Here is a 21936-nt window from a genome sequence, read left to right on the forward strand (position 1 = left end):
ACGCAGGCCAGTAATAACGCCCCAACAATGCAGGTCACTTCCTTTTGGAAGAAATAAAAGGCTGTGATGCCTGAGGCTGCACTTTAACTTCACTGGAGCCGGACATGGAAACTGTCTTAATGTGCTTGTGAGCCTTAGAGGAGAGAGCTATTAAAGGGAATTTGTCAGAGATTAGAAACTTAGATTGAAAAACCAAATATTCAGACTTCAGATTTATTCGTATCCCAGATTGGGCAATTGATGTTGATATTCTTGATATTCTTTTTGTATGTCTACTTAAGATATAAAAAGCGCGTTAAAATGTAACAAAAAAAAAACTTACCAAGGTTCCTGGTACTTTAACAAAAGTACCAGGAACAAAAGGTTTACAACATCTGTCCCAACACAGACAGCATCTAAGAGTTGATCTTCTATTATTGATCACGTAACTGACATTAGGACAGCTCCGCTCCACCCCGGGAGCAGAGCAAACCTACTTCCAGGGTTTGATCTATTTCTATAACACTGACAAATAGTGTTATAATGGTAGTGGAATTCAAGGCGTTCCTAATACAAAATTTAAAAATTAAAATTTAATGGATGTGAGGTGTTGCCATACGCTCATGTACAGTAGGTGGCAGTATGCTCCTTAAAGTTGCTTAGACTCCCGCGATAATGGAAAAGAAGAACTCAATACTTACCTGAGACATGTTTACCTTATCAACCAACGCTGCGGCTAAGACGACAGGCAAGAAAATTCTTCAACGAGTCCTACATCGGGTCTGTAAGGATATTTGCGGGAAACAATTGAGAAGTCAACGTAAAAAGTCCATTTTTCGCAGCCAGAGGAGGATCAGTCTCATGGGATGCGAGTGTGAAAGCTGTGTCGGACGCTTTTTTGCACGTACAAAACGGGTGAGCAATGACTTCAATAATAACGGCTTGTGAAAATCTGCCTTCAGGAAAATGATTAAAAATAAATAGTATAAAATAGTTACCGCATGTTTTCATGCAGTAACATGTAGTTCTAGCTCCCATAGAGCTACCGTTGGAATTTACACACATAAAATCAAGCATAACTACCTTCATTTGTTGATCTTCGATTTGACTATCAATGTGTCATTATTACAAAAAAAATGGCATGTTTACTACCACTTACCTTCCTGCAGAGGAACATGTGGTAGTTGCCGTCGATCACAGTTTCATTCAAGTGGACTTGTGGTCGGGTGTAGGCCTTCATCCATTTGGGTTTTGGGAATGTAATACGTTGTATTGCCCCCTCTAAAACGCTCTGGATAATGGCTCTCGGGATTGCATGTTCCCCACTGTAAAAAAGAGGATATCTTAACGTTAAGTTTGGACAAATCGTTTGGCTCTTTTCCTCTTCAATTTCCCGGGATCCTCAGCGAGCGGCGGCGTGCTGCTAAAGTGAAAGCAACAACAAAGCGCGTTGACGTCACAGATCACAGAGTTTAATCCATACAAACAACGCATGAATCAGTTAACAAAGCTGCAGAGGTACAAAGATATGCATTTTCTCATAAAAATAAAAACAGACAAGGGGAAAACAGACAAAACACGAAACACAGACAAAAATGACAAAGGCGCGCCCTTGGAGAAAGTCTGCTGGAAAAAATGGAAACTCTCTGTATATTTCGGCGCTACACGAAACTTTATACTCAAGAGGCGTTTCTGTTGTTCAACCAATCAGAGACCTGCTTCGGCCTCCAGAGAAACTCGGAACTTTCCCCATTCACGGCAAAGTGTCTGGTTTTTGTCAAAGTAAAAAGGCGGACGGCTACATCGTTGGGCCGTGCCAAGTACGGGCAAGGGGTCCTTGTGTTGAGATTTCACAGATAACTCTGACGTCTCTTCCCCCACATTCCAGCGCCGTTTCCATGGGAATGCTAATTTTATGGCTTTTGTGTGATCTTTGCCAGACAGTGGAAGGGCCTGCTTGTCTCCTTTTGGCCCATCTCGAAGGGTCACACAAAGCCTGTTTTTCAAATAAGAGTGCTTAATATACCTTTACACATGTTGTAAGATTAACTGTATTTTTAGCACTAAAATAATCATTTTTCTTAACACCACTGACAACGTTGAATCATAATTTCCTATTATTTTCCTTGAAATCTCACAGCAGCAATGATAGACGCCGGTATTCTGACTATATGTGCTACCCAACAATCCGCCCTACATTGTGGCAGTGCGCATGCGCACACTGATGCTATGTCATAGATTGCTTACCATTCACAAAACATGCAATGAGAAATGCCTACAATATGATCAATATGATCCACAAGTTAGTAAGAAAGTTTGCAAGTGTACCACATAATTCACAAATGTGTATAACACTATGCAGAAATGCATAGTGTCATACTATTCACGTGTAAACGTTTGTGGAATTTGCACGTTTCAAATTGAACAACTAGCAATAAACTACGCATACAAATCCGAAAATATGCGTGCACGAATCACCAGCTGCGGACGGATCGGTCAACACCACGGATCAGCTTGCCTGCTTTTGACTTTTAAGACTTTCTTACCACATATGCTCAGATATCCCAGCTTTTCACCAGCCTTGAATGCATCATTCTCACTTTTTGTATTCCAAGTGAGATGATATTGCCCTTACACAATGGCTGTCAACACTTCTAGTGAGCGAAGATAAAAACAAACAAAGCACCACAAGTACCACAACTCTACCAACCTTTGTAAATTGCAAGGATTAATTCAGACTTTGTTCTTTGGAACTTCACCAGTTCGTCTTCCTTATGGCTTTGTGAAATGCTTAATGTATATCTTACTGCTCTGTAGAAACCTTTCCACATATTTTATAAAATGTTTAAGTGTTTTGACAGAAACATTTACCTATTTTAAACCAAGTCTGTACATAAGGTTGCATAGTTTTGTCACAGATTTAATTCCCTTTATTTTCAATTTCATTTGACAATATCACATTTTGCAACAGTCCTGAGCAGTGGTCTGCAAGCCCACGTAAACATAAAGTAATTTGCATCCAATGCCTAACGCTGAAAAACGCACTTCCTCTTTCTGCATCACAGAATTGACATGTGGACCAACACGCGATGCCTCACATGGTGGGAAACCTGTGAACCTGCTGATGTCCTAGCTGTGTGGCCTTGGACACGATCGCTTTCTGCTCTTCACATGAAGCAATACTGCAACTCTCATCAATCAAGGAAAGAAAACTCACAATCAGTATTTGAAAAGGTTTTGATCAAAGACCTATGCAGGAATTTAAAATGACTCCAGCACATTAGGATAACAGCACTGTACATCAAAGTCCAGGTTTTTCTCCTTTGTGTAAGGGACACAATGAAACAATGGATAGACCAGTAAATAGAATGAATGGTTATTGTTCATAAATATACTGGTCAGATATGTGTTATGGATGCTTGCCCTACTGAATCAGACATTTACAGAATTGAGGGTAGTCAGATCCAGGAAACTGCAAAAATACAACTATCTGAATATTACTTTAGAAAACTTTTGTCCTGGTTGTTTGTTTTTTCTTTCTAAAATCATTTGTAAAGTATTTAAAAGTAAAAACTCAGGTTGTGTATAGTGGCTCTCAGTTTGTTGCCCTTTGTATGTAGAGTACACACATGTCTCAGCTTAGCAAAGGCAATAAACATGCAGACAGACGTCAGCAACTTTTATGTGGCTTCAATTTGCGGTCTGGGACACAAATAATGAACACATCCTGTGGCACGGAAAGTAACCATAAACGAATTCTTCATAAAGTCCAATTATTTCAAGAACGTCTTGCGATGAAAAACAACTTGACTAGTTAAAAGTCCAATGTCACAAGGATAATAGCAGTCATTTAGTAAATTAATGAGGCAAGAATTAACAAGAAGTTTCAAATGAATGAATTGTTATGTAGGTGAATTGGAGTGTGAGGTTTTTGGCCTCTCAATTCTAACAGATGCCTCCAAAAGGTTCTTAATTTAAAAACAGACCCTCAGGCTAGAGGCAGATTGGTAAATTGTAGTGCAACTTCAGACAAAGAAAATGAGATGTGTGTAGTTGCAAAATAGGAGCAGAGAGAAATCACTGCTACACTTGTTTGCTTTAGAATATATAGATTCACACACCAATTACAGGTAAATGTTGTAATACATTAACCTATTTTGAAATCAGTTAATTATAACTATCGAATGATTGTAGTAATTACAAATGTTCAGTAGTTATTGGCCCATTAGTCCATCACAAGGCAACACAAAACAAACAACCATGCACGCACACTCACACACAATTTAAAGAGACCATTTAAAGTTTAACTAACAACTATGTTTTTGCACTGTCTGGTTACCTTGAGAGCACATGCATATGAAAAACATACAACCTTCATTCACATAAACCCTTGGTCAGGAGTCGGGACTTTCTTGCTGCAAGACTAAAGTGCCAACCACTGCATCACCGTGCAGAATTTTGTCTATAAAACTAAGATGGAACTAACTCTTAGATCCTGAAAAAGGCCAAATTAAGAATTAGAAACAGTATTTTATTTAACCATAAGTTTTTGGTGGTTTCCCTGATTAAGTCTATCTTCTTTTCCAAGGTAAAGTGTATCCTCTGTGCCAAGGTTTGGTAAACCCTTGTGTAAAAATAGAACATCTGTTTGGTTTGTGTTGATCAGTTACCAAGAGAACCAATCTGGCAAACAGAAACCCATCACTTAGCCATGTTTACCGCTGATTAAATGGCAGGATTATACAACCTATTGGCCATGTCTCTTATCAGAAAAGCTCCAACCAAATGTTTTAATTGCAGCCCTTCTAATATCATAAATAATGCACTGTGCTCATGTTCTACAGTGACTATTTTCCCTATTGATTTTAAATTGCACTGGTCTTTCAAAATTGTACAGCTGCAAACTTAGTGTAATATAGATTTTAGGTGGGCAGGCTCTTGTCTCCTTATTCTTACTTAAGTATGATAAAATAATAAAACTCAAAATATCAGAAAATGTTTTACATTTCAGTAAATAGTAAAGTTTCTATGTAAGACATTTTTCCTGTTACCATAAAAATATTATTTAAAAAAAAAACAAATGTATGTATATATTATTTTAAATGTCTCAATATTTTCAAAAACACTTGGTAAAATTATGAAATATAAAAATTATTATTTAACATTTTAATCTATTGTATGTTAATATAATGATTATTTTTGCAGTTATTTGATTATGTGTTGCAACCCATCATTGTTTTATCTTTCAAACACATCCCATAGTGTTTTTTATGTAAACATTTATATCAAACTCTATTAATCTCTGTCCGTACAGACAAAAAAAAAACCTGTGTTTCAGAATGACGTGTGGTTTTGCGTTTTTCATTCTCAGTCCACTTATTTATTTTTTTAAGGTGCTCTTGACACATCTATTGATAGCCGGCTTTGTATACTAGCAGCAGCAGCATGACGAAGGCTAAGATGCACCTGAATTAAACAGACAGGGACAGACTGTATCAACTCGTGTCGAAATAAAAGCATCTCTCACATGAAAGGCGGGATCTCCATGGTTTCCCCCCAGAGCTGGGCCTCGTTGCCATGGAAGTAAAAGGCGTTTCTGAATGAGGAAAAACACAAAATGGCAAGCAGGAAGTGTCTTCTCTCTTTTGTATGTTTAACATGAATGTGTTTTTGCCCAATTCTGTCATATAATTTTAAGAAAAAACAACGTGGGAATTGTTGTACACATTTACATAACACGTCACTTATGTTTCTAAGTAAATGAAGCAGACACTGTACAGACACACACACTAACACAAACCTTTGACAAGCCCTGTCATGATGGACTGTTTACTTAACTGTGTAATGGCCATTTGGACAATATTATGCCATGCTCATGTTGATCTGAATGCAATTACCCATCACACCAGCATGTGCCTGTTCCTGAGGATGATCAGAAAAATGAGAAGCTTGGAGTGGAAGGGGAGGTTATAAAGTAAGACAAGTTTATTTATATTGAACCATTCATACAAACGATAATCTAAAGTGCTCTGAATTAAAATAAATGAGCAGATAAAAAAAAGAATGTATTAACAAATAAAATATTTAAAAACATTGTAAAATTTAAGTCTTATATAAACAAAAGAAATTTTGAAATGTAAATTATTTAAGAAAAAATAAATAAACCGCTTATTATTTGACCTGTATGGAAACTGAAAACAGTATTGGTGTTTAGCCTTATTTAAAAAGTCTGACAGCTTCTGTACATCTCAGGTTTTCAATGAGTTAGCCAGTAAAGCATATCCAGTTATTGCAGCTGCCTGATTTATTTTTTTTTTAAATTAAGACTGAAAAAGACACCATTGCAATAATCTCACTTATTGAAAAGCATGAACACATTTATCTGTGTCATGTTATGACAGTAAAATCTCATCAATCCATCCATCCATCCACCCATTCATTCATTCATGTCATGCTGAGGTCTAACTTCTTAGCCCACATGCAGAACAACACCAGAAGCCGAGATTGATTAAAGAGATTTATTACAACCAAGGGGAAGGGGGAAAAAACAGATAAACAATCCGGGAGCGCTTGGGACTGGATCTCAGGTCAGCTAGGGAAGAAACAGACGGTAAGTTTGGGGTCGATGAAATTTGGAGATGGCGCTGACTGAGAGCTTACCTCCGATCGGGAGGAGAAAGGACTGGGGGAAAAAACCTGGGAAATCCGGAGTCTGTTTTGAGGCGCGGAGGGCTGCGGGCTGCGGCGGCGTTGGAGGACGGACAGGTAAGTCTGAACTGTTCTGCCAGAAGCAGGCTGCCGAGCTGTAGGTTCGGAGGGGTCCTGGGCTGGATCTATCTTCAGTACGTATCAGGTCAATCAGCTGAAAAAAGGTCAGAGACACAGGTGGATCAGAATTCAGGAAGCAAACAGGAAGAGTAGAGCTGGAGTGAGCCGGTACCATAACTAGCTAACAATCTGGCAGGGAAGTGTCAGCAGCCTCCTCCAGTTATACAGCTCCTGATGGCAGAATGGTTTCAGGTGCGTGGTTCAGGAGACGCCCTCAGATGGAACAAGGCCTCCAGCGCCCTCTGGTGGATGAACAGCTCCGGATCCCAACAGTACCCCCCCCTCAACGACCGCCACCTGGCGGTCCAACCGAGGAAGGCAGGGAGGAACGATAATCAGAAATCAAAGAAGGATCTAAAATAAAAGAACCCGGAACCCACATCCGATCCTCCGGACCGTAGCCCTCCCAGTCGACCAGGTACCGCCAACCCCGGCCCTGTCGACGGGAGTCCACGATCCGGCGGACGGTGTAAGCAGGGTGCCCATCAATCTCCCGGGGGGGTGGAGGGGGCCCGGACGGAGGGCACAGCGAGCTGGTCAGAACAGGCTTGATCTGCGAGACGTGGAACGTGGGGTGGATACGGAGAGAAGAAGGCAGACGTAACCGGACAGCAGTAGAACTGATGACGGACTCGATCTTGTATGGGCCAATAAAACGAGGAGACAACTTCTTGGTCATGGATTTCAGTGGGATGTTCCTGGTGGACAACCAAACTTGCTGACCAGGTGCGTAGTCAGGAGCAGGACGTCTCCTCCGATCAGCGAAACGGCGGTTCCGTTCAGAAGAACGATTTAGTGCTGTGACAGTGTTCCGCCAAATGGAACGACAGCGGCGAATGTGGTGCTGGACCGATGTAACGGCAAGCTCCTTCTCATCCGCCGGAAACAATGGAGGCTGGTACCCTAAGGAGACCTCAAAAGGAGAGAGACCGGTAGTTGATGAGACGTGAGCGTTGTGTGCATACTCAGCCCAATGCAGGAACTGGCTCCAGTCAGTGGGGTTGGTGGAGGTGAGGCATCTGAGTGTAGACTCGAGCTCTTGATTCATGCGCTCGGTTTGTCCGTTCGACTGAGGGTGATAACCAGAAGATAGACAGACTTTAGCTTCCAAGGCGGCACAAAAGTGTTTCCATACCTGAGCGGTGAATTGAGGTCCTCTGTCAGATAGGATCTCCTGCGGAATGCCATGCAGTTTGAAAACGTGTTTAACCAAGAGCTGAGCGGTCTGCAGAGACGTGGGCAGTTTTCTTAGCGGAATGAGGTGGCAGGCTTTGGAAAAGCGATCAACCACAGTGAAAATGGTGGTCATTCCTTTGGATACAGGTAACCCAGTAACAAAATCAATTGCAATGTGCGACCAGGGTCGTTTGGGGATGGGCAGAGGTTGAAGCAGACCAGAAGGGGGCTGATGAGACGATTTGTTTCGGGCACAAACTGAGCAGGCCAAGACAAACTCTTTCACATCTTTGTGTAGTGATGGCCACCAAAAACGACGGGAAATTAGGGCTATGGTTCTACTGGTTCCAGGATGGGCTGAGAATTTTGTTGTATGCATCCAATTAATTAACCTAGCTCTGACTGAAGATGGAACATACGTACGGTTGGGCGGCCCAGTACCAGGGTCCGGCTCGGACAAGTGCGTGTTCTATGATGTCGGAAACCTCCCAGGAAACTGACGCAACTGTACAACTGGGGGGCAGAACATTGGCTGGTGTCTCAGACTCTTCAGTAGAGTAGAGTCGGGACAGGGCGTCTGGTTTAATGTTCTTGGACCCAGGTCGGTACGTGATGGACAGGTTGAAACGGGAAAAGAAAAGAGACCAGCGGGACTGACGGGGATTGTGTCTTTTGGCGGATTGAAGGTACGACAGATTCTTATGGTCTGTCCAGACCAAAATGGGATGCTCTGCGCCCTCCAGCCAATGTCTCCATTCCTCCAGGGCTAATTTGATGGCGAGAAGTTCTCTGTCTCCAACATCGTAGTTCCTTTCAGCAGGGGAGAGTCTACGAGAGAAAAAGGCACAGGGGTGAGTCTTTTGGTCAGATTCGGAACGCTGAGAAAGCACAGCTCCGACTCCTGAGTCCGAAGCATCAACCTCTAGGACGAACTGTTTCGTGATGTCCGGCTGAATGAGGATAGGAGCATTAGCAAACCGAGTCTTCAGCTTTTTAAAAGCCGTTTCAGCTTCGGGGAACCAGTGGAAGGATCTCTTAACTGAGGTTAAAGCAGTCAAGGGTTGGGCTGTCTGACTATAGTTCCTGATGAACCTCCGATAGAAATTAGCAAACCCCAGAAATCGTTGAAGTTGTTTTCTATTCTCTGGGGTAGGCCAGTCTAGAACAGCTTTGATCTTCTCCTCCGATGGTCTTACCTGTCCGCCCTCGAGCACGAATCCCAGGAAGGTGACTGATGGGCGGTGAAATTCGCACTTCTCAGCCTTTACAAACAATTTATTCTCCAGCAGTCGCTGGAGAACAAATCTTACATGTCTCTTATGTTCTGACAGAGTCCTGGAATAGATCAATATGTCATCAAGATAAACAAAAACGAAAATGTTCAAAAAATCTCTCAAAACGTCATTAACTAAGGCTTGGAAACAGGCAGGTGCGTTTGACAGGCCGAAAGGCATCACTAAATATTCGAAATGGCCCAGACGTGTCTTAAAGGCGGTTTTCCACTCATCACCCTCCCGGATCCTGAGAAGGTGATAAGCGTTTCTTAGATCTAATTTAGTGAAGACAGTAGCTTCCTGAACCGGTTCAAACGCTGAAGCTAGGAGAGGTAGCGGGTACTTATTCTTGATGGTGATCTGATTTAACCCCCGGTAATCTATACAGGATCGAAGGGAACCATCTTTCTTGCCCACGAAGAAAAACCCCGCCCCGAGCGGAGAAGACGAGGGGCGAATTATTCCTGCGGCTAGTGACTCATTAATGTATGTCTCCATACTTTCTCTTTCTGGTTTGGAGATATTATACAGCCGACTGTTGGGCAGAGGCGCTCCAGGTAGGAGATCTATGGCGCAGTCATATGGGCGATGCGGAGGTAGAGAGAGAGCACTAGCCTTACTGAACACAGGGGCTAAGTCATGGTAGTCTGGAGGGAGAGTAGCGAGATCGGGTGGGTCCGCCTCCTGCCGGTTAGCCGGTGACTGACCCGTCGGCACGGCAGAGCGGAGACAGGTGGAGTGACAGGAAATAGACCAGGATTCAATATGCCTCTTAGACCAATTTATTCTGGGGTTATGAAGAAAAAGCCAATCGAAGCCCAGGACAACAGGTGAGTTGGCAGCCGGGAAGACAAAAAATGATAATGTTTCACGATGGTTACCTGAAACCAGGAAATCCAACGGCTTAGTTTGGTGTGTGATGTCAGGTAGTTCCTTGCCGTCTAACGCTGCAACTCTGAGGGGTGTGGCTAACGGATAGGTCTCTGTGTCTAATTGCCGGACTAAGTTTGAATCGATTAAATTTTTCTCACAACCAGAATCTATCATGGCGGATAACGTCAATGATTGATCATCGGTGAACAGTGTAGCTGGTAGCAGCAGACGAGGAGAATTTCCAGACTGTAGATGGTCCGCCAGTCTCCTCATTTCCTCTGGCGGACCACGGCTTTTGCCTTGGAGGGGCAGGTGGAGATGCGATGTCCAGATTCACCGCAGTACAGACAGAGGTTCTCTTTGAACCTTCTTAGTCTTTCTTCCGGGGAAAGCCGAGTACTCCCGATCTGCATCGGCTCCGTTTCGGCTGGTTCTGAAGATGGAAAAGCAGAATTACTGGTCTTGTCAGAACATGATCTCACAAACGGGTGGCAACTCTTGGCTCTTTCCCTATTTCTGGAGCGTAGCCTATTATCCAACCGGATGGTGAGGTTTATCAGTTCCTCCAGGGTCTTAGGCTCATCTAAAACCGCTAACTCATCCTTTATCGAGTCGTTTAATGCATGGAAATATGCGCTTTTGAGAGCCGTCTGTCCCCAACCTGAAGCTGCTGCCTTAATCCTGAAGTCAATAGCAAACTCAGCCACCGATCTTCTGCCCTGTTTCAGTTCTAGCAGACTTCGGGAATCCGAGGTTTTATCTGTATCCTGGTTAAAAGCCTGCTTAAACTCATCCAAAAAGTCATCAAACGAGTATCCGTAATCTGCGGAGTTGGGAAATCTAGCCTCGGCCCATTCTAGCGCTTTTCCTGATAGATGTGACAAAATGAAAGAAATCTTTCTTCCATCATGGAGGAAGCTCTGAGGGGAATGATTGAAGATAATGGTACACTGAAACAAAAATCCTCTACACTTGCTGACTTCTCCAGAAAATCTTTCAGGCAGGGACGGACGGAAATCTGAAACTGTAGAGCGAACCGAATCCACAGACCTGGAAATAGATTGTGGATCCGGAACTGGAGCGGGTGCTGGGGCGACCGCAGAAGCCTGTGAGCTAGTTCCTTGCAAATAACTTGCAATCTCCTCTAATCGGCGGTTTGTTTCCGCTTGACGATTGTTTAACTCTCGCAACGCGGCGTCATGGTTCTGAATGAGAGTGTGCTGTTGTTCCAAGGTTTTCCGGAGTGTTTCCGCAGGGCTAGGTTGTTGGCCAGATTGTTCTGTCATGCTGAGGTCTAACTTCTTAGCCCACATGCAGAACAACACCAGAAGCCGAGATTGATTAAAGAGATTTATTACAACCAAGGGGAAGGGGGAAAAAACAGATAAACAATCCGGGAGCGCTTGGGACTGGATCTCAGGTCAGCTAGGGAAGAAACAGACGGTAAGTTTGGGGTCGATGAAATTTGGAGATGGCGCTGACTGAGAGCTTACCTCCGATCGGGAGGAGAAGGGCCTGGGGGAAAAAACCTGGGAAATCCGGAGTCTGTTTTGAGGCGCGGAGGGCGGAGGGCTGCGGTGGCGTTGGAGGACGGACAGGTAAGTCTGAACTGTTCTGCCAGAAGCAGGCTGCCGAGCTGTAGGTTCGGAGGGGTCCTGGGCTGGATCTATCTTCAGTACGTATCAGGTCAATCAGCTGAAAAAAGGTCAGAGACACAGGTGGATCAGAATTCAGGAAGCAAACAGGAAGAGTAGAGCTGGAGTGAGCCGGTACCATAACTAGCTAACAATCTGGCAGGGAAGTGTCAGCAGCCTCCTCCAGTTATACAGCTCCTGATGGCAGAATGGTTTCAGGTGCGTGGTTCAGGAGACGCCCTCAGATGGAACAAGGCCTCCAGCGCCCTCTGGTGGATGAACAGCTCCGGATCCCAACAATTCATTCATTCATTCATCCATTTTCTTACACCCTTATCCCATTGGGGTCAGGAGGGGTGCTGGTGCTTATCTCCAGCTGTCAACGTGCAAGAGGCGGCGTACGCCGTGGACACGTCGTCAGTCTATCGCAGTGACAGTGAAACCTTTATTATCAAAATATTTTTAGGATAATTTAGTAAGAAATATTTTGTGGTTGTAATTTAGGTCTGCTTCCATAAAGGAATTATGGTTTCTGGTATGCCATGTGTGTATTGAACCTAGCTCAAAGACCTATGCATTGTTTGGAGCAACAAAAAAAATTTTCAGGCTTTTTTCACATGAAACTGGAGGAAGTTCTAACATGTACTTCCATGGATATTATGAACACACAAGACTGTAGAGAACAGTAGTAATGTGGTGACACTAAAGAACTATACGTGTAATCAGCATACTTATGGGGAATGATGTGGCAGTTCTCCAGTCAGAATAAGAATAAAAGTGGCCTGACAATTGAACCTTGTGGAACCTCACAAAGGATGTCTGCTTTATAATTACCAAATAACACAAACCAACTGCACTGAGCCAAACAGAATCTGAACCAGTTTAAAAGAGTATCATATAATCCCATTTGCTTTTCCATCTATCACTAAATTCTGTGTCACACATCACTCAAAACTAGTATTTCCAAGATGGAGACTCTAGGTCCATTTTAGGTAAAACAAATGTTAAACTTTTCTGAATGTAGCCTCGGTTGGAAAAATTTATTTTTTCATAAAATTTGTTCATAAACTGCCTTCATATCTTCTTTGCCAGTGTTACATTAGGTTCCATTAATCACATATTATTAGGCCATCCAGATGTGACTTCTTTAAAATGGGAGAAGAGAAATTACAAAATGCTGATGTAGCCTAATTTTAAAACATTATTAACCACTTCTTGGCTTTACTAATTCAATGTGAATTTTTAATGAATTGTGATGAACTACTTTTCCTTGCCTAACCACCCTTGCACTCAGACAGCTTCAAGTAGACTTAGCCTCAGCACTTCTGCAAGGTTGAGTGAGTCTAAACACCTTTGTTCTGTTTATATAAGTCTCATCTGATGTGAGGAGGTCTGAGCTACAGAATGTTTGGTTGTTATGTACTAAACATGTCACGCTTCATGCAGTGCCTGAGGTCATTGAGTGGCTGGTGTAACACAGGGCAGGTACACAGGCTAAGTGATGTGTCTGCTACGTGCAGAAGCCCCACAGTCTGGTCTTCTCCTCACAGTAAATAGAGAATGTCTGTACAGAAAATATGTTAGGCTGGAAGAGCAAATTAGTTTTATATATTTAGTTTCATGAAGCAGATGAACAATCTTCAAAAATATAGATTAGATTGCTTAACTAAGTATTTATAGAAAAGGAAATAATTTGAGAGAATGTATTATTCATATCATAAGACTTGGTGAACTAGGCGGTGTTTATTTTAGTGGCTGATAGTTTCTGCTTCAGTCTGATCTGGTTTCAGAGAACCTGTTATTAATTTTGAAAGTTAGGATTTAGTTAAAAGAAAACAAAAGCGTAGATTGCCTCCTTATTACTTGCACTGGTTATGTACTGAGGACCATGTTCGTTTGAATAAAGGGGCCATAAAACAGTGACACAATGTACCTAAAACAACAATGAGTCGGAACACCACCACTGACATCATGGAATAAGCTATTCTCTCTGAACCAGATAATCACATTTACATCTTATGCTGTAGCATTTTGAACATAGGTTAGTTCAGACATCAGATTTTTATAAATACAAGTTCTAAGAAAGAATTTAAATTACAAGGCATGTATATTGCCTATTACCAACTGTTGAAGAAGAAGATCATTTAATGCTAGCTTTGGACAAAAAGTTTTGGCTCTTTCCTCTTTTCTCTCCCGAGTCCTTGGCGAGTGGCGGCGTCCTGCTAAAACGAAACTAACACAGCGTGTTGACGTCACAGATCACAGAGTTTAATTCATAGAAAGCGATGAACAACAAAGCTGCAGAGATACAGAGATATGCATTAACTCATAAAATAACAGACACACAAGGGATAGACAAATGAACACAGAACATATAGACAGACAACGGCGCCCAACGTGGAGAGGAAAAATGGAAAAACTCTCTCCCTGTATTAGCGTTACATTGTACTTTATACTGACTAGGCGTTTCCTCACTTTAATATATGCAAAGAAGGCGTTCCGTAATTCAACCAATCAGAGACCTGTTTCGGCCCCCAGAGAAACCTGAGAAGTCTCCCCCTTTACACCCAACTCGAACGGGCGTCTGGTCTCCGTCAAGCCAGAAGGGGAAGAACACTTAATCTCAGAGGTACTGGGTACGACTGTCCCCAGCACCGAAGTCCTGAGATAAATCTCGCAGACTCCCCTGGAGTTTTGACGTCCCACATTCCAGCTGCCGTTTCCATGGAGATGCTACTTTATGGCCCTTGTGTGCTCTTTAAGCAGACAGTGGAAGGCGTCTGCTTGTCTCCTTGGGCCATCTCAAAGGGTCACACAAAGCCTGTTTTTCCAATAAAAATGCTTAATATTCCTTTACACATGTTGTAAGTATTTTAGCACTTAACTAATCATTTTCCTTTACAATCCCCCTGTTGAGGTCTGAAAACAACAGACCTCAATAAAAATCTATCAAGCCGCGCAATACACAACCAAAACACAGAACAAACAAAAAACCCAAAATATGAAACAAAAAATAAAACAGGGACATATACAAAAAATTAATAAGAAATGCTCTGCAACTTAAAAGACAACATACATCACAAAATTACAATCTGTCAAAATGAAAAACACACAAAAGTACAATCTGTTGCTCGTCTTTTTCTGTTTTTTTTTTTTTTTTTTTATGTCCATCGATAGTCTCTGAAAAACAAAATACGCAGTCTTCGTCAGGAAATGTTCAAAAATATGCGCGCAAAAACGAAAGTCCTTTTCAGAGTTCGCAACGAACGAAAACACGCAATAAAAAGTTAATGATGATCCTCTTGCAGCCTGATCCTCCTCGGATGGAAACCTCAAGTTTCCCACCTGAGTGGCTGTAGCTCACTGAAAATTGGATTATTATGCCAATATAACAGTGAGTTTCAAAAAGAAGGTGAAATCTCGTCCTGAGAAAACAAGATCCTGCCACGTGACCCGACACCAGTTTATAAAACAGACATTTTGTTTCAACATAAGTTTCATTAACATCAGAAACACACTTACAACATTCTGTAATATCATCATAATCAAACAATGGGTTCACTGAAAAACAATTTTGTGCTTTGTCATTTTCCATCAGGAGAATTATTTCTTACTCTTTATCAAATAACGCAGACTTTGAAGGAGATCACATCCAGAAGGCACCAGAACAACAGCAAACTGAAATGAGAAAGCAGATGTAAGAGTCTCCAAAAGCATCATTCATTTGTGTATACCACACAAATATCTTCAATTCACTCGTGTCCGAGTGAATCCTCCCCGCTCGTGACTCTGTGGCTGTTATCTTTGAAAAAATGTGAAACCGCTCCTCCAAGCAGCTGCACACCCCCTCTAAGACAACAGCATTTGCCGTAAATTCCAGAGTCAGACTTGGAGCTCGGAACTTCAGTCCAGTCTATATGTAGAAAACCGTGAGCAGATCTCATACCTGTCTCGTTCTGCACATTCGACGTAGGATGTGATCCATTCAACCTACGTATCAATTATTTCATATCATACCTCCAACTGGTGGAAAACGCCAAAACCTTGTAATCACTTGCTTCAAAGGACATGTGTCCAAAGTAATGTTTTGCCAGAATGTTAAACAAATGCAGATCTTTTCTTAAACCAATCTTGTAAAAATAGGATTAAACAAACGAAATGAAACAATAACAAAAGCTTAAAATCGTAGTTGTAAAGCTTACATTCACCATCAAACAATGAGTATCAATATGAATTAAACAGTCCAGTTTAAATTACTTTTATAGAAGACTAGATCTTACTGGTTGTTTTTGTCTAAAACATTTTACATACGTTCCTCAAACAAAATTCAAAAGAGTTAAACCTGGAGAAATTATAATGTCAATGTATCATTGAACAAATCCAGACATTTTCAAAATATACCAATTTTACCTAGGTGTTTTTACTTCTTGTCGAATTTAAAGTTTTATTCAAAATCGTTTTAAATGGATATAAATCAAAACAAAAATCCAGTTTAGAAAAATCATTATAATCCCACATCTCAGGCCCCCTGAGTGCTTCTACTGATTAGTGATACTTTAATCAAAAACAGATTCTTCAAAACATTTCTTAAAACGTTTTACTCCATTAAATTAATGCTCTGAAAATGGCCAGCGCAATAATATTTTTTTAATTTCTATAATTATTTTCCCAAGTTAATTAACCAAAATATGCTTCATTATCACTATAAATTTTTATTGGTTTCAAAATACTTTAGCCCATTGTCAGAACATTTTTCAATGGAGAACAACTCAAATCCATTTAAAATAAGCACATATATTACCAGACCATATTTTCCTTTCACTTTTATGTATAGCACAGATCAGACATGTCCTTCAAAAGTTTTGTTTAAGTACTATAAATTACAGTTTTTGTTTAAGCACTATAAATTTCAGTAATCTCTAATTAAGTAAAATAAACCCATAACATATTTTCCCCCTGTTGATGATGCATTAGCTATTAAATGCAACATCACAACCCTTGAGCTTTTTCAGCTCTTGTTACATTACAACCACAAACCTTATATTTTGGAGAATTTTATGATATAAACCAACAGAAAGGAGGAAATAATGGTGAATTGAAGGAAAGTGACACGTGAATATTTTTTTAAAATAAAAATGTAAAGAATGTGCTGAGAATATTTTTTTTTCCTTGTTATGTTTTGTGCAGTTTTCATCTCTATCCGTCTTCCCATTATCTCCATAGCTTCCTTTTCCCTGCTGAGGGAAATTCCCACTTTTCTATCAAGACCAGATTTGTAGACTACATGACTAACAGATGTCCAATCAAAAGATTTTTCCATTTGAGCAGTAGATATTTTCAGCTCTGTCAGAGTTAAGGTCTCTAAGTCAGGCCAGTTGAGCTATGTTACCATAGGTTTGCAGTTTTATCAAATTTTCTCTATTTTCTGCCACCACCACATGTTCTCTAAAAATACCAAAGCACTGGTAGAGCAGCTGCAGTTGTTCTACTGTAGCAATGTACACAGGTAGTTTCTATTTACCAATAAGATGATTTTAAAAGTAGTTGGTTGCAGAGGTTTTATTTACAGCTGCTATTTTAGACTTCTATTGATTAATTACACACAGACCCAATGTTCAAGCCTTTTTTCCCTGTTAATTGTGATGATTTTCCACATACAGCCAATGAAAGTGTCAGACTTAGAAATAAGAAGAAAGTCATGCAAAGAGCTGAGAAAGGAAATAAGAAAAACTTCAAGTTGACCATACTTTACTAGAGGATGCCTGAATATTCAGAATCTCAAAACAAAAATGGAAAGAATAGAAAGTAAAAAGGTAAGATCTTTACACAAATATTTCTATATTTATTCTATGTTTGTAAAAAAAAAACGAACAGCCAGAGGAGCCTAAGTTATACTGCTAGTTTAATATGACTACATTGCATGATTTTAACATTAAATAATATTAACTGCTGATCTTGCTGACAAGCCCTTTGTTCTATCTGGGCTTGGTAACAAAACTGTTGTGCTTAGTTAAAATAAATCCATGCCAGAGAACCAAATAAACTGGCATAAACTGCATGTTTTGCATTGTGCTGTTATAACTTCTTATGTATATCAACATTTTTGGACTAAAGTAGGAACCTGAAAAAACAGAAACCAGGATAAGGGAGCAGGTTTAAACAAACTGTTTCACATGGGAAGCTGTAAAATGGAAACTAGTGATATGGTAGGAGAAGGAGGTAGCGTATCATTAAAAGAAAATATTATCTTTCCATTTTAAGAACCTATTGAACCTACTGGTTATGATGCAAGTTGGAAGTGGAATAGGTTCGCAGTACTAAATGATGTTTTTAGGTCTAAATGTTATCCAGCTTAATGTGTGTTGAAAACATGGACAAAGGGCATAAATGTAGAGTGAATGTAACTAGGCAACTGTTTTAGGACATTTGAGACTAAGCAGGCATACTTCCCCACTTCAGCTTTTACATTCATGGAGAACAGTTTGTGAGGACACAGTTGTTTCCTACAGATTTGACAGAGATCATCAACACCTGAAAATACAAAGAATTTTGCAAAACTGCAAAGACATGGCTGCCTATTTAAACCCATAAGCAACCATAACCTAACCTTTTTTCTTTTTTTTTAACTTTTCTACAACTTATTCTTATTTCACCAATCTTCATGAGGCTGTTTGAGCTCTAATGTTGCCTTAACCCGAGTCCTTCATAGATATTCACTAATTAGGTGACCTCGAAAGCGTTTAAGGGTATCAGAGTGAAAAGGTCTCAGTATAAATGCAAGTCACACTTTTCATATTATTTGTAAAACCTCTAGAAAACCATGTGTCCTTTTTTTCCCCACTTCACAATTGTGTTTTACTTATTGATCAATCCTGCTAAATCACAGTAAAATATTTGTATTATCCTTTTTTCTTTTCACTTCAGACCAAATAGTAATGTTCTATCAATGTTAGTCACACCGACGTGGAGAGGAAACAAAAAGGGATTTACTGTTTTAAGATTTGCTATTACAAATCCCTTCAAATCTTATCAGTGGTTGACCAGATAGCTAGGGCTTCACGTCATAAACTTTCATTTATTACCGGCTGTTTCACAGCCGAGTCAATAGTGAGCACATAAGTGTTGAGCAGCATAAATCACCTCCGTAGATCTGGAAAAATCCCCGTTTTAGGATGGACTGTCCAGATGTGTAGGATGTTTAAATGTTTTTTCAATAGAAATTGCTTCTCAATATTAGCATTACAAAACACAAGATCACTATTTTACTTATAGAACACAAGCATCCTCTGTATTTTTCATAATTTAAAGATCCAGACAAAGCATCGATGGTTAAGAATGAAGAAACTTTTCAAACCTGATCTTTAGGACTGATTAAAAATACCCTACTCACAAAATTAAGACCCTCATCCTTTGTCTTCATTTAATTTTTGCCATTGTTGTAGAAATACATCAATTCACCAAATGCATCTAGTTTTTTTTTTTGTATGTCACTGTTGTTTAAATATTTTGCATATCTGGTGCATTCGCCAGTCCATTTTTAGAGCTTTTCTGTGCCATGGGAAACCTTTTTAATCTTTAACTAGTCGCTACCATTGAAGCTGTTTCTTTTGAAGGATATTCTCATCTCATGTGGAGGATGTGTTGGTCTGGTGAATGTGGTGAATAAGTGTGAAACAGATTTAATTAGTTAAACTGTGGGCATCATTTCACTTTTAGAAAATTAAGAAATTACTAGAATAAGTATCTTATTTATCTCAAAGCAATATATTCCAGTACATGGATAACCAAAAGTCATGTTTTACACACCCAAATCCTACAGGTTAAGAAATTATAAATAGTCAATAATAATAAAATAAAAAAACAACCCTGCAAGGTTTCTGGTTTCTCATGATATTTTAATCATTTGAAAGGTCAGGAAGTAAACAACAGGCTTAGAGGAAATATGAGATGGTTGCTGTCTGACTAAACAAGCTGGTGATGCATCCTCATTAACAAACCATCAACTCAACATTTGCAAAATATTTCACTTAACCCAGAGAGGCAACATTTTCTCATTATTCTAATTCTCCTATTATTTATAGTTTTGTGTTGAAGAAAGAGATACTTTTTATTAATACAATTGTGTTCTACTCTAAAATAGATTCAACATAAACACCCTCTGTGTTTTTCATAATTTAATAAATACAAAATTGATGCAGTAAAAAAAGAAAAATAAATAGCACAAACACAAAAGTAACTCATTAAATACCTACATTAACCTGCATTGTTACGATACTTGAAAGAGGGAGATCACAGTCACCTAGGAGATAGTCTCTTTTGAGGGTGCACATTTTGTTCACCACTTTAAAACGAAGTGATCTCTGGCTAAGATCTTCCTCCGAGATACCGTCAAAGAAGAAATCTTCATTGAATATTGGATTGCGGCTCTTTCTGATGACTGTGCTGCGCTGCTTTTGGAGTTTGCCGGGGACCAGCGAGAGGCTGACACTGCAGTTGATAATCTTTGGATCAACAGAAAGAGGATAAAGGCCCTCAGCGCTGATCAGCCGAACACGCAGTCTTTGGTTATCTGGACAGTACTCTGCTGAGAGTCTGAGACTGCCATCTTTTCCTACAGGCACCATTCTTTCCTTCATCACCCTCTCTCTGTGTAATGTCAAGTCCATGGGGAAGATGTTGGGTGGGGCCAGGCTGTAGCTGTTGGCCAGGCCATCAGCTAACCCTTCAGAGGCTCTCCTCATGATATTTGGGCTGTTGTCTGTGGAGCTGCCCTCGTCTGTTGATAGGGAATTGTTTCTGGACACCATTGCTTTTCTTATGTTCCTTGAAAGCAGCAATTCATGGCTCAGTGCTTTGAAAAGGGAAGACTTGGCAGGGCACCTGGACAGCAGCGGGGAGCTGAAAGGTGATGATTCAGTGGAAGAAGTCGTGTCGCTGTCCAGAGGGGCCTGCCAGTTCAGGGTGCAGCTCCTCGGGGAGAGCTTGGAGGTCAGACTGTTGAGGCTGAATGAAGAGGGGCAAGAGGACGGTGAGGCAGAGTGGGAGAGTTTAGAGCACGTACTGGAACGACTCCTGGGCAGCAGCAGAGGAGAGGAGCCTGGATCAGAATGGAAAATTGACTCCTTTCTCCTGGTGTGGGGGCTCTCTAGTAACGTGCAAAAGCCGTAGCTGGTCTGAGTTTTTGCCAGGTGTGGAAGGGACAAGGCGGCCTGGCTTTGGGGATCGGCATTAGTGTTCTCCTCATCACTGCAGCCATCACACGGGCTTTCATCCACACTTTCTACCTGAATAATGTGAGGATTTAGCAGCGCCTCATGAAATGTTACTTCGGCCTCTGGTTTAGCCCTCTCACAGGAAGGCGCCTTGATGCGAGCTGTTCCCTTTTGCTCTGAGTTCTTCGTCTCCTGCAGGGATAAAATTGTTGGTGGGATGCAGAATTCTGGGATATTGTCAGGGGTGATGATGTTGGGACAGTGAGAAATCCTTCTGGATTTGTCTGTCTTTTCTCCCAACATGATGTCACTGATTTTGAAGCCAAGCTCTGCTGAAGGCATAGGCAGGTTTGATCTTTCTACTGACGTGCGAATCTTTTCTACCACCCACATGGGTCCTCTAATGGAAGGCAGGAAACTCTGCAAAATAAGAATTACATATTATTTAGGTGCTCTCAAATGTGACCAAAACCATACATTACTGTTAAATACAGTCTATAAAAAGCCTTCCTACCTTATATTTTGAAAATAAAGATAATCCAAAAGGTTGCTCCAAATTTAGAGCTCAGAGAGTAAGAAGTTCTCTTTACAGCAGCTGGAGGGTTCTGTCAGCTTGACGCACGAAGATGGTTTAAATGAAGCAGGATACCAATAAATCTCACACACACCCCTTTGGCTGCTTAACCAGGATCCTCCCACTTTCCTTTTACTGCCGCTAGTTCCCATGGAAATGTCCCAATGGCAACAAAGCTCATTGCCCAGTAGTAGATACTGTGCTGTGCAGTTTGACAGGCCCTAAAAGGGCAACAATTAGTTTTGCACAAATGACGGAGTTCCAGTTCATGTGTAACTTTTTCCTCTTTTTAAAGGGCGGTCAACCTGTTTTTGTGAACTTTAACAAAGCAGTCTGCTCAGATAACAGTTTGGAACAGTTTTTTAAAAAAACGTACCACATAACAT

The 21936-nt window shown here is 40.8% G+C and overlaps 1 protein-coding gene and 2 long non-coding RNA genes across 3 annotated transcripts; 1 reads left to right on the forward strand and 2 right to left on the reverse strand.

Moving 5' to 3' along the window:
• Positions 1-602: 602 nt before the first annotated feature.
• LOC114150869 (uncharacterized) lies at positions 603-3567 on the forward strand. Its single transcript, XR_003596851.1, has 2 exons — positions 603-894; positions 3045-3567. It is a non-coding gene; the product is annotated as an uncharacterized LOC114150869 (long non-coding RNA).
• Positions 3568-6483: 2916 nt separating this feature from the next.
• Positions 6484-9443, reverse strand: LOC114150864 (uncharacterized). Its single transcript, XR_003596850.1, has 3 exons — positions 9076-9443; positions 6640-7195; positions 6484-6571 (listed from the first exon to the last, which is right to left on the reverse strand). It is a non-coding gene; the product is annotated as an uncharacterized LOC114150864 (long non-coding RNA).
• A 10199-nt stretch (positions 9444-19642) lies between these two features.
• Positions 19643-21587, reverse strand: c2cd4a (C2 calcium dependent domain containing 4A). Its single transcript, XM_028027631.1, has 2 exons — positions 21491-21587; positions 19643-21396 (listed from the first exon to the last, which is right to left on the reverse strand). The coding sequence occupies exon 2, from the start codon at positions 21367-21369 to the stop codon at positions 20005-20007; it is 1365 nt and encodes a 454-aa protein (XP_027883432.1). The 5' UTR covers positions 21370-21396; positions 21491-21587; the 3' UTR covers positions 19643-20004.
• Positions 21588-21936: the final 349 nt, after the last annotated feature.

The sequence above is a fragment of the Xiphophorus couchianus genome, chromosome 2, assembly GCF_001444195.1.
Source record: "Xiphophorus couchianus chromosome 2, X_couchianus-1.0, whole genome shotgun sequence".
NCBI classification, from domain to species: Eukaryota; Metazoa; Chordata; class Actinopteri; order Cyprinodontiformes; family Poeciliidae; genus Xiphophorus; species Xiphophorus couchianus.